At 39.2% G+C, this 12,216-nt stretch overlaps 1 protein-coding gene across 5 annotated transcripts in view; it reads right to left on the minus strand.

Moving 5' to 3' along the window:
- PDE8B (phosphodiesterase 8B) overlaps window positions 1-12,216 on the minus strand; it is a 94,905-nt gene that overhangs the window by 18,849 nt on the left and 63,840 nt on the right. For all 5 annotated transcript variants that reach the window (XM_038125869.1, XM_038125864.1, XM_038125865.1 and 2 more), the window contains exons 6-10: window positions 10,824-10,912; window positions 8,068-8,146; window positions 7,436-7,576; window positions 5,983-6,071; window positions 5,533-5,593 (exon numbers count right to left, since the gene is read on the minus strand). In XM_038125869.1, coding sequence (XP_037981797.1) covers window positions 5,533-5,593; window positions 5,983-6,071; window positions 7,436-7,576; window positions 8,068-8,146; window positions 10,824-10,912 — 459 coding nt within the window. The remainder of the gene's footprint in view (window positions 1-5,532; window positions 5,594-5,982; window positions 6,072-7,435; window positions 7,577-8,067; window positions 8,147-10,823; window positions 10,913-12,216) is intronic.

Consider the following 12,216-nt stretch of genomic DNA (forward strand, 5'->3'; position numbering starts at 1 on the left):
TTTCTCTGCTTTTTCATTTCTCTCAAAAATAGAAGTACTGTACCTGCTAATCATCTCACCCCTCTCCTTTGTTATATTATTAGAAGAAAGTGTTTTGCTGTTGATAGGAAAACTGACCAGAAAGGGCAGTTCCTCACGTTATTTCTTGAAAATTGGTGTGTGATGTATTTAAGCATAGCTAACAGAGTCACAGAGAAAGACTAGAAATAATGCTTACTAGGAATAATGCTTATGTTTGAACTGCAATTACTAGAGAAGATACACATACCATCTTACTTCAGATGAATAATTGTCAGTGCTTGACACTGTAATTACAAATTATTTAGTACACATAATATTTAGGAGTCCATTACTGTCATATGGTGACTGCTTGCTCTGACCAAATCCATCACCTGCCTGTAGCAAAGCACTAGATTGCATGGAAGCTTGAAATTCATGGTTGCAACCTGTCAGTTAAAAGGAGAGTACGACAAGGTTGTACTTGTGTGCTCTTAGTGGTCTGTATCAGTTTGTGACTCTGCATGCTGCAGGTCCTCATGGGGATTATTCAGGAAAGAAAGGAAAGGAATGATACAAATTCTCTTTTCTGTCATTCTTGCACACCTTTTGCTTCTTCCTTTCTGCTGTGGCGGGGAGAAACAGAGGGTGAAAGGAGAAGAGAAGAAAATGGAAAGGAATAAAAACCCACAAAATTCAGGCATGGCTTTTTGTAATGAATTAAAAAAAAAACCAAAAACCAAAAACCAAAAACCAAAAAACAAGAAAGGGAAACCTTTTGCTCATGCTTCATATAGTTCTTGTTCAGGGGAGTGTAAGAACCAACTCTTCATGCAAAAAAATTTTAAAAGCTTGAACACCTCTCTTGTAACCATGTAGAAACTCTCAGAGAAATAATCTCATCCAAACAGAGTAAGGTTAAAGAAATCTCATCAAATATGGTACAGTGACACAAGGCATCTAAACTGCTTGTTCTGGGCTCATCTTGGAGCTTCTCTCAAAGCCAATGGATATATCTCTGTCTACTGCACAACTGGCAGAAACATAGGCGCAGTCCTCCAAGTGCTTTACTAAAAAAGTAAACCACGTTTCTGTTCTGAGTACTTCTCTTCCCCTTCTGCAGGCATGTCCTGAAAGAGCCATGTAAGGTAAGTTATGAGGGCAGTTACACAGTTAATCTTGGGTCAATATGTTCTTGAAAGAAACAACATCTCTCTTGTAAATTTATGAATGTGAAAACACTGGACTCTATCCTGCCAGGTCTCAAATTGACAATGGCAGCATTAATAATTACCTAGGCTCAGCACACGGGAATAGTCACATGAAAGTCAATCCTCATTCATAAGTCTTTACTGTAAGAATGTTTAACACTCTTTTAGGTATTCTTTTTCCATGCATAAATTTAACATGCTGAGTTTTTCTATGTGATAAATCTGGCACAGGAATACATGAAGTTTCCAGTGGTCTCTGATATCCTTTACAGAGGATGTTGGTAGTGGCAAAAAACACATATACTTTTTTTAAGGTGAAACAGTGTGTAATGATGTAAGGATGTTTTGAAGTTAACATATACTGTCTGAATGCTGAGATCAAGCTTTTTAAGATTATATTGATTTAGTGAAACATTAGACATTTGACATCAAAATTTGAATTATGACAGCTTTTACTACTCTGTAACTTAAGCAAATATTTAATTTGATTTCCTTTTTTCCTTCCATAAAGATTTATCTGTAGCTTGAACAGGAACCTAATTTTTTTAGTCTAAGTTATACTTTAGTTATACTGCTGCAAGTATTGAGGCATGGATATTAGGAAAACTGCATTGTCCAGGATCTCCTATAGTCATGAGATAGTTCTGTGACAAAAGTGAAACAACAATTACATAGTTCTATCAAATACACCTTCTTTTTTCCCCAAGGGACCTAAAATCTCCACAGACATACTTTCTGTTAGGCTGCAGTCTTTAATCTTTGTGGCAGACTTCTGTATCTGTGGAGAACCTTTTGAAGGCCATATTCCCTGGGATCACCAAATGTGTAAATCTTCCCAGGTCTATAGTGCTTAATTTACTAGTAGCTTCTCATGAATCAGTATTAAAAAAACAGGAATGGATGATAGTTTCCAGCCGTACAGGAGAATATGAATGTTGCCTTGGACACAAGTCCTTGTTTCTTAATTTCCCTTTTTCTCACTAATAAGGAGAGGCTTATGGGGCATGTGAAGTTCAAGAGCAGCCTGGGCTGCAGCAATTATGAAATGGAGGAGTACAAGATCCTCAGAGCATTGATGAGGGTGCACAGAGTAAACTCTACCACGACCTCAGGAGAGCAGGCTTGGGCCTCTTCAGAAACGTGCTTGGTAGAGTGCCATGGAATAAGGCCCTGGAGAGAAGATGGGCCCAAGAAACCTGGTTAATATTCAAAGACCACCTCTTCCAAGTTCAGGAGTGATGCTTCACAACAAAGAGAAGTCAGGAAAATGCCAGGAGGCCTGTGTGGATGAACAAAGAACTTGCTGACAAACTCAGACAAAAGAAGAATGCCTACAGAGAGGGGAAACAAGGATTGGTAGCCTGGGAGTAATATAGAGAATATCTGAAGAGCCAGAGATCATGTTATGAAAGCTAAAGCCTGATAGAATTAAATCTGGCCAGGGACATAATGAACAACAAGAAATGCTTCTATAGGTACTTTGGTGAATTTCAGAAAGATTAGGGAAAATGTGGTCCCTCTCTGGAAGGAAACAGGAGATGTGGTTACCTGGAACACATAGAAAGCTGAGGTACTGTCTGACTCTTTTGCCTTGGTCTTCACTGGCAAGCATTCCAGCTACAGGCACTTCCTTAGTCACAGGAGGTAAAGGCAGGGAAAATTGAAACCACCCACTGTAGGAGAAGATCAGGTTTGGGAACATCCAAGGATCTTGAAGGTGCACAAGATCACAGGACCTGATCGGCATTTGTGAGTCCTGAAGGTGTTGGTGGAGGAAGTGGCTAAGCAGCTCTCTATCAGATTTCAGAAGTCATAATAGTCCAGTGAAGTTTCCAGTGACTGGAAATGGGGAAATTTGCTTAACTGTCATTTCTAAAGATCAGAAAAGAAAAAGAAAAACCCAGGGAATGACAGGCCAGTCTCATCTCTGTGCCATTCAATCCATGGAGCAGATTCCCCTGGAAACTAGGCTAAGGCATGTGGAAAATAAGAAGATAATTGCTAACAACAAACACATCTTCACTAAGGACAAATCATGTCTGATATATGTGGTGGCCTCCTACAATGGGTGAATAAGGGAATGTCATCTAACTGGACCTGTGCAAAGCATTTGATGCTTCCATGCACACGCTTGACTCTACAGTGGAGAGACCTGGATTTGACAGGTGGACCACCCAGTGGATAAGGAATTGCCTGAATGCTCCTGCTCAAAGAGTTGTGGCCAATGGCCAGGATTCTGGGTGGAGAGGAGCAATAAGTGGTGCTCCTTGGGGTTCTGCACTAGGGCCAGATTACATAAAATCTTTGTCAGGGACACAGACGGTGGGATCAGGTGCACCATCAGCAGGCTGGCTGATGACACCAAGGTTTGTGGTGTCACAACTGCTTGAAGGGCCACAGCAGTCTGGAGGGGCCTCCAGCATAAGACATGAACCTGGAGGAGCACATCCAGAGAAGAGCCACAGAACTGACCAGAGAGCTGTAGCACCTCTTATACGTGAAAAGGATGAGAGAGTTGGGGTTGTTCAGTTTGCAGAAGAGAAGACTCTGGGAGGTCTTTTAGCACTTTCCAATTACTAAAGGGGCCTACAAGAAAATAAAAGAAAATTTTACAAGGTTGTATAGTGATAGGACAAGAGGCAATGGTTTTAAACTGAAGGAGAGTAGCTTCAACTAGAGATCAGGGAGAAATTCTTTACTTTGAGGGTGGTGAGACACTGGAACAGGTTCCCCAGAGGAGTTGTGGATGCCCTGTCCCTGGAAATTTAAGGCCAGGTTGGGTGGGGCTTTGAACAACCTGGTCTAGTGGAACGTGATCCTGCCTGTGACAAAGGGGTTGGAACAAGGTGATCTTTAAAGTGCCTTTGCAGTTAAATCCATCTATGATTGCATGATTCTTACTGGTTGAAGCACTCTAATCTACAGGGCAAAGAAGGACAAAAAAATTTTACTTTGTCCTTATATTCCTACTGCTATTTTTTACATATGGGTACAAGTTTGTAATACTTATTATCTTGCATTGAGAATATCATATATACACCTCCTTGTACCAGTTTTTCAGCTGTGTGTATAATATAGAAAAAGCCTTTCGATTATGTCTTACTTTCAAATCAACATCAAAGCAGCTATAAACGAAACACAGTTATGAGGTTTAAACAATGAATTAAAAATACATGCAACTTTATCAGTGCTTTTATAAAACTCTTGCACTCTAGCCTGAGAATTTTAAAACATCCTGTGACTATAAATGATATTTTGCTGCTAATACTAAAACACATGATTTAGTTCAAAGATGGAGTCAGTTTAAAATGCTATGAGTCTTATTTTTCAATGATAGGCATGCAAATCTTTCAAGAATTATGCAGAGTTCTCCTTTATTTGTTACTATTTGCAGTAATCTGTTACTATTCAGTATTGTTCGACTGAAGAAGGGGAACTAGACATACTAGTGACTTTCTAAATATTTTTCCTGCCTAAATGTCTTTACCCACATCACAGGTAAAAGCACATAAAATTCTAAATAAAACAAGATACATAACCCCTCTCCTAAATGACATGGAAGCATATGCTATTTACAGAGCACATGCTTGGTCTAAAATGTTTCCAGCCACTCTCTATCTCACCCCTAGAGACCACATGCCAAAGACAGGCTTCACCCCTTTTCTCACAAAAGTCTAGTCTTCTTTACTCAACATGGCACTTACTAGAGTATTTCTGGGGCAAAGTATGTGATTTGCCTCAGACACCACCAGAGGGAAGAAGCCAGGAGAAGATTAACAGCAAACAGCTCCCCACACCACCAGGTTTGTTGCAGGAGCAGCTGGTGTGGATTTGTATCTGGACTGCAGAGACCCAGCTCTGCCACTGCTGCTGGTTTACTGGGGTCACAGCTTGAGCTGCACCCTTCCACAGCACCTGTTCTGGCAGGTGTGTGAAGTCTTAGGGCCAGCATGAGGGCTACACTTCATATAAGTACCACACATTGTCAAACCTTGGATCATTAGTCAGTGTAAGTACACCAGATCAGTTCTGGCAAGAACAGCCCTACAAAACAGGCCCTGAACTCCCTTTGAATTGTGATCTGTATTGCTCCACAGTGTCATGGACTCAACTGTCATATCCATGCTCCAGAAAATGAAAGATGGTCTTCCTCAGGAGTCCTACAGAGACTAATGCATGCAAATGTTGACATTTTCTTGCTTCCAAGAATCAGTGACAATCTCATTGACAATATAGATCACATCTTCTTGGAAAAATTTATAAGCCAAAAAAATAACAGTTCACTAAAAGCTATGAAAATTATCACATGAAAGAAATACAATACCTGTTTGTTGTTTTCATTGGTACAATGCAGTCTTTTGAGGGACACAAAGTGTCTTATTTTCCTAGCAACAGAAATTATCACTTGTTACCAGATCACATTGTAAAGACAGAAGTGAAGTGATATATTACTATTTTCTAAAGGAGAGATCTCCAAGCCAAACACCAGCAAGACAACTGGGTGACAAGCACTCCTTCAGCATCACATTGACGTTTTTGTTGCTGGACCTGATCCTTCTGTTGGTCCAGGAATTCTCCTGCAAATCTGGGAGCAGAATTTGGCAATATGTCTGTCCTAAACTGTGAAGATGGGAACACGAACAAGCACACACACAAACACAGGGGTTGCCCAGTTGCTAAATACATGGAGGTTCATGTCAAACTTACAGATGCAGAAAACAGAGAGAAGGCCCTAAAACCTAGAAAGCAATTATGTTCCAGACAAATTAGTTACCCTCCTTGACCGACCACAGGTGTTATCTTCACATGCTGCTGGATACTGTCTCCTGATTTCCTTCTTGCATAGTAAACTCCTTGCCATTCCTAAAGAAACACAGAAAACAGAGACAGCATCTGAGCATACATAGCTTGCAGTCAAATATTCGTTTATTACTGCATAGTCCTTATGTACTAAATTATTATTTTTATTTCATAGTTATATTTAAAAAAAGTGTATAAAATTAATGTACTCTTAAGTATCACACAGCGAGAGAGTGAGCAGCAACTATTCACCCAATGGAGAGCAACACCTTTAACTAACATAAGGACAGCATAATTATGTTCCTCTTGGGAGAAGGTATTTTTTACGAGGAACTTTACAATTTTTACAAGGAACTTTAGGTATCATCTACTTAAAGAGGTGACAAACATTCTTGCTAGGTGCCACCACAAGGAGCAGTGGCTGCAACACATCCAGAGGATATCCCTTGGCACCAGCAGTAATAAGCCCAAGCACCATTCAGCTTTGAAGTTGTCAGTTGTCATGCGATACATATGCTAAACTTCAGAAATCCTTGATCTAAAGATGTCCCTCAACTAACCTCAAAGAAGAAATATCTTAAGGAGGGAACTACCTGGCAGCAGGGTAGGATGTAGTTGGAAAATGGCTAGAAGATACCTTTGAGCAGACCAGGCTAGCTGCTGGGCAGACCATATAAATGAGGAGGAGCACAGCAGAAGCGGCCTGTAGGTATTGCTAATAAACCAAGGTGGATTTGCAAACAACTCCAGACAGTGACTCACAAAGCTCAGATCATTGCTGGACGTGACTCAAAGGTTCAAGAATTCCCCAAAGGTCGTAAAGCAGAACGTGAGACAGGGAAGCGTGACAAGTGTTTCTGCAACCCAGGGGAGATGGGATAAGAGACTGTTGGATGTATAAGAGGAACATATTGCCAGGCCCATCGCCTCAAGGACAGGAGTTCACAGAGCACTGCAGATATTCTAACTATAGTAATGAGGAAAGCAATTGGCACCCCAATGGGTGCCAATACATTTTGGTGCTTTAAGTATGCAGTCAGCGAAGGCTCTGCTGTTTGACAGAAGTTACAATTTTGGTTGGATGATTCAGCCACCTGAGAGACTGACTGAGGGACAAACTGTTACTTCCATCTAACAAAAGCTCCATGGGCTCTAAGCAAAACAGAAACACAGAAAACATTCCGATACTGATATTAAGCCAGCAAATCAGCAGGAGTTCAGTCAGATCCTAAAAGCAAAACGAATGAAATCTGTAGTCACTCGTCTGTGGCATGGGCTGTTGTGCTTAGACATCTGAGAAACAGAATTCTGGTCTTACATGTGTATTCATGAAGAATGCATCTTGTGTTCTTAAGCCTACAGCAATAAAAACCAAATCAGAATAGAACTCTTTAGTGACTTCACATGAGTTTGTCATATTTGCCTACCTTTCCTTTTTTAATAAATGTGTTTATGTTGTCCAAAAGATCTGCAGAGTTTTTATCACTTATAGGTAGTTCAGTAAGCTCCTTGCCAATAAGTTCTCCCTTACAGTACCCCGTCATCCGTTCAAAGGCTGGATTAACATACTGCCAAAACAAAGGTACAATAGGACAATATAAAAAAAACAAAAACAACACTTACTTAAAGGCTAGTAAGTTATATATAAGTATCAAAGTGTGAAAAGTTATATGCTAAAGCCATAACCACACATCCCTACAATTCAGTGTTTCTCACATAAAAATACTATGTAGTGGTGAAACATTTTATTCAAGTAAGAGGTTGAACAGAGAGGGCAATATGTAATCTATCAGAAGGCACAGAGAAAGAACTAATGCAGGTTTTACCAGAAACAATATTACTGAAAACTATTATCTCAACGAAGTAACAGAAGGAAAAGTCTTAAAAATTCAGCAAGCATCAGTGTGCAGCAATCAGAAATTAGGCAGTTCATTGCACAAGACTTTCTAATGGGCAACAAAACTAAAATATTGATAATAGAACAGGAACTACTGAGCCAAGATCTCTTTGGGGTCCCTCTTTTCAAATTCTATAAAATAGTTAACAGTTCCTCCCCTACCTGAATGACATGATTTTCACTGGTTATTTCTACAGCTTCCTGACAATGGTCTAATGCCGTAAACACTGCATTACAAGCCCTGAAAGCAGCAAATGATTAGCACATTAGTTTTATTGTTAGAACATTTTGTTCATTATAAATACGTGATTAAATTGTACTTATTGATAGATGAACCACAAAATAGCAGTTGTTTTGACTAGACCATGTCACTATCTTTATTATGACTTTTTCAGAACATCCAGCCTCAAACATGTCTATTGTTAACGTGCTTCTACTGCAGATTACATTGTAAAAGTGCTCATAGGTGCTGCAGCATCGTAAGAGTATGCTTGTATCTACACACATACTCTGAACAGCAGGAAAGAACAATTAGCAGTAAAAATAACACATTACTATTACATCAGAAAGTTTTGTGATTATTAAAGATTACAAAAATTATACAAAAATCATGACAGCACATATAGACAAAGTTTTCAGAACATGCAATTAGGTTGGCACTAACAAAGAAACTGTAATACGACACAGTTAAAGGAAACAATTTGATCCAGAGCCATCTCAAAGTTCTAATTAAAAAAATACCAATTTTCCTTCTTCCAAGTAATAATGCAGTGACTGATTTCCATATGTCCTCATCTCCTCATCTTTCAGAACCCAGATGATCTTTGTTACCCATTTTTTTTCAGGGCTATCCTTGAACTAATGCAGGAAAACAAAAGCCTTACCTTCTTGGTACAGAATTTAAATTGCTTAAATTATGGTTTACACAGGATGGCATTAATATAGGCTTCTAATACTAGGGAAAAATGTGTATGTCATAGAATCATAGGATGATTTGGGTTGGAAGGGACATGAAGATCATGTAGTTTCAAGACCCTACCATGGCCCGACAGAGTGAGTACTGGGAGAAACAATTCAGTCATACTTGCTTTGATAGATGTCAGTGCCTTATCTTTGATTTGGTCTGAAGACAAACTAATTATCTTCTATATAACTCTCATTGCAGGGAGCTAAATTGCACCATGCATAAATATTCCTGCACACAATTATTACCTAAAAGACACCTCTTGCTTCCAGGCTGCATAGTAGGGTTTGAATTAGTACCACTAACTAGAGAATTAAGAAATACAGGACATTACTACTTCTGCTTATTGTGGAAGTAACTCAAAACAAAATAGGATACATGAAGAGACATATGCAGAAACACAGACATGCAGCCATGTGGATGAAGATTTGTAGGAAAAAAGTATTTTGTACAGAAGATGACAGAAGTGTTTCTTCTCCAATAATAAAAGGATTTTGGAGTATAATTTTATATGTGATTTTCTAGCAATTCAAGCTGGTTCCCAAGTGTGATTTTGTGCTGTGTGAAGGAGCTGCTTTGTCCCACTGATAGATGCCTGTCTGGTACATCAGCTGCTAACAAATGAAATTACATAGACTTTCTGTAAGAAAACACACAGATAGGTCTGCACTATTCAAGCCTTAGTATTTTCATTTGATATGGCAAGCAAGCCAGCAAAATTACAAGTTTAAATGGCCCATATCCCCTTTAATTAGCACACAGATGTCCATCCAGGTTTCAAACCAGAACCAGCTATGTGGAAAAGCGGAGTCTGTGCTAGGAATGGAAAGCCACTTCTGACCACTGACAGGACCTCATCTACTGATCTCTGGTGCTGGTGCTACTTTTTCGTCACATTTCTCGTGTCTGAACACATGACATTTCCTGAATTTAATTCTATCAACTAACTTTCTGCATTCTCTTCCCTTTCACTTTCACAAAGCTGTATGGAAGACCCACAGATCATCAACTAGCAGCACAGACATGCAGTGCAGCACTCTTTTCCCCACCTAATTAAACCACACAAATGAAAAAAAAAATTATACCTGAATGCCATAACCAGTATCAGCTCTGATTAGTTTTTAGTGACATCTCTCTAACAAGACAGAGGTAAGGGGAAGACATTCTTGCTGAGTTTTAGAAAACAACTATTAAAATTGTGTAAAGCAAAATCCAATTTTTTTCCATGGAATTGTACTGTCATTGCAGTTTACGTGCATAAATATGCAATCACTCAAAATGTAAAGTCACTTTGGTATCAGTTTGTAAAGAAATCTTAGGAAAAATCAATTTCTGAAACAGAGACACTGAAACCTGTAGAAAAGTGATAGTATTTTCTGTAGATGGAACTGGAATTAATTTATGCCACAGAAAGAAAAGCCCGTTTTCTGCATTTCTTGCCTATGGTTTCATGTGGTTGCATTGCAAAAATATCTACATGTATGCAAAAGCACCTATATTAAATACAAAATCAGTCACATTGAAGAAAAAGTGCATGTGGGAATGAGCACCATTTAACTTCTCACTCACATATAAAACTGTGCTCCTGGTCTGCCAAGTCTTGGCCAAGCAAGAAAATAAAAACTCAGAGCTGAATCAAGATTGCATTCAGTTTAAGCCTCTGAATATGAAAGCTCAAACACAGGAGATCAAGAATGACTTTATGAAGTTTTACCATCCCATAAATTTGCAGCCCACATGTACACTGACCAAGATTTCTCGGGGTATCAGTTACAACGGCACTGAGTTTGTCCTTTACAAAAACACAGAAGGAGAAAATATAAAAGTGTAGTGTATTAGTTAACATACAGATGCAAGACACATATATGCTTAGCTGGGAAGAAGCAGAAAGTAACATGATGCAATTATTTAGACCAAGAGGTTGATATTTGCAGTTCCTCACATCTCTACATACCGTAATTTGAACTGAGATCGCACTTCCCCATGTTCTATTTGAACCAGTTCATTGTAACAAGCAGTTACGCTGCTGTTCTCCTTGAATTGCTGGAAGACAAATCAAGAGTGCATGAAATAGGCTGGAATAGTTTTAAACTATTTTTTCTGTTTCTGAATATAAAACTTCAACTTTTTAAAGAGAGCTGGTATGAGGCCAGCAAAGGCCCACAAGGGTGGTAAAGCACCTCTGCTGTGAGACAGGCCAAGAGAGCTGGGACTTTTCAGCCTGGAAAGGGGAATGCTGAAGTGGAGAACATATCAAGGCATACAAATATCTGAAGGAAGACTGTAAGAAGACAGAGCCAACTTCTTTCCAGTGATGCCCAGTGACAGGACCAGAGGCAATTGGCACAAACAGAAACAAAGGAGTTTCAGGGAGCCTGAACATCAGGAAACACTTTTTTTTACTGTAAGGGTGACCTGGGCACAGGTTACCCAGAGAGGTTGCAGAATCTCCATCATTGGAGATGTTGAAAAGCTGTGTAGCATGGACCTAAACTTGTTTTAGGGGGCTCTGCTTGAGCAGGGAGGTTGGGCAAGATGACCTCTAGAGGTCCCTTCCAACTGCAACCATGCTTTGTTTTCTGGTAGAAATAAGTTTTTGTTGTACCTTTTGTGTTGTGAATAATAATCTTTCCCTCTGGAATGAGTTTCTAATTTTTAAGACAACACAAATATCTAAATAAAAAGCAAGTATAAAAATATGCTAAATCCTTTGCTGGATTTTCCCGTTTGGTTTTAGCAACCCATCAGATACTCTAAAAAACCCCTAAACACAGTCTCACACAAAACCAGTATTGCCTTGATGTTTTATTTTGTACACCTATCCTTAATTCAGAATGGAAATGGAAAACCTTGGAGACATAAAATATACATGCTAAAAAAAAGAAAGAAAAATATATTTGGCATTTGTTTCCAAGCAAATATTGTAGCTAAAGCTCCAAAAGTGAAGTAATTTGCTTCACAAGTAATCTCACTGAGCTGTCACTGTGAATTCAGAAGTACACAGAAGTATATAAAGTAAGAAGCATCTGACCACAGTGGAAAAAGCTTTTACTCCAGGCAGGAGAGAATGTTCTCTATCTGTTAGGTCTAAAAGGCCTTGTGCTTGGTCCTGCTGAAATCAGAAATTTTTTGTTGCTACAAAAGAAGTAAATTCTCTGACTTCAGTTAAAGTTTGTTGATCACATGCACTGACTTTAGTTATCATTGGAAATGCCCTGTGTTGTCACTAGTTCTCACAGCACAGCTGCATGCACAGTCGAGAGGAGCATGCAAACCTCCAAAGAACAGCTTCAAGGAATGTGTGCTTCTATCCCGTACGAAAAACTGTGTTTTGGAGACCAGTGGCT

Source organism: Motacilla alba, chromosome Z, assembly GCF_015832195.1.
Source record: "Motacilla alba alba isolate MOTALB_02 chromosome Z, Motacilla_alba_V1.0_pri, whole genome shotgun sequence".
Lineage (NCBI taxonomy): Eukaryota > Metazoa > Chordata > Aves > Passeriformes > Motacillidae > Motacilla > Motacilla alba.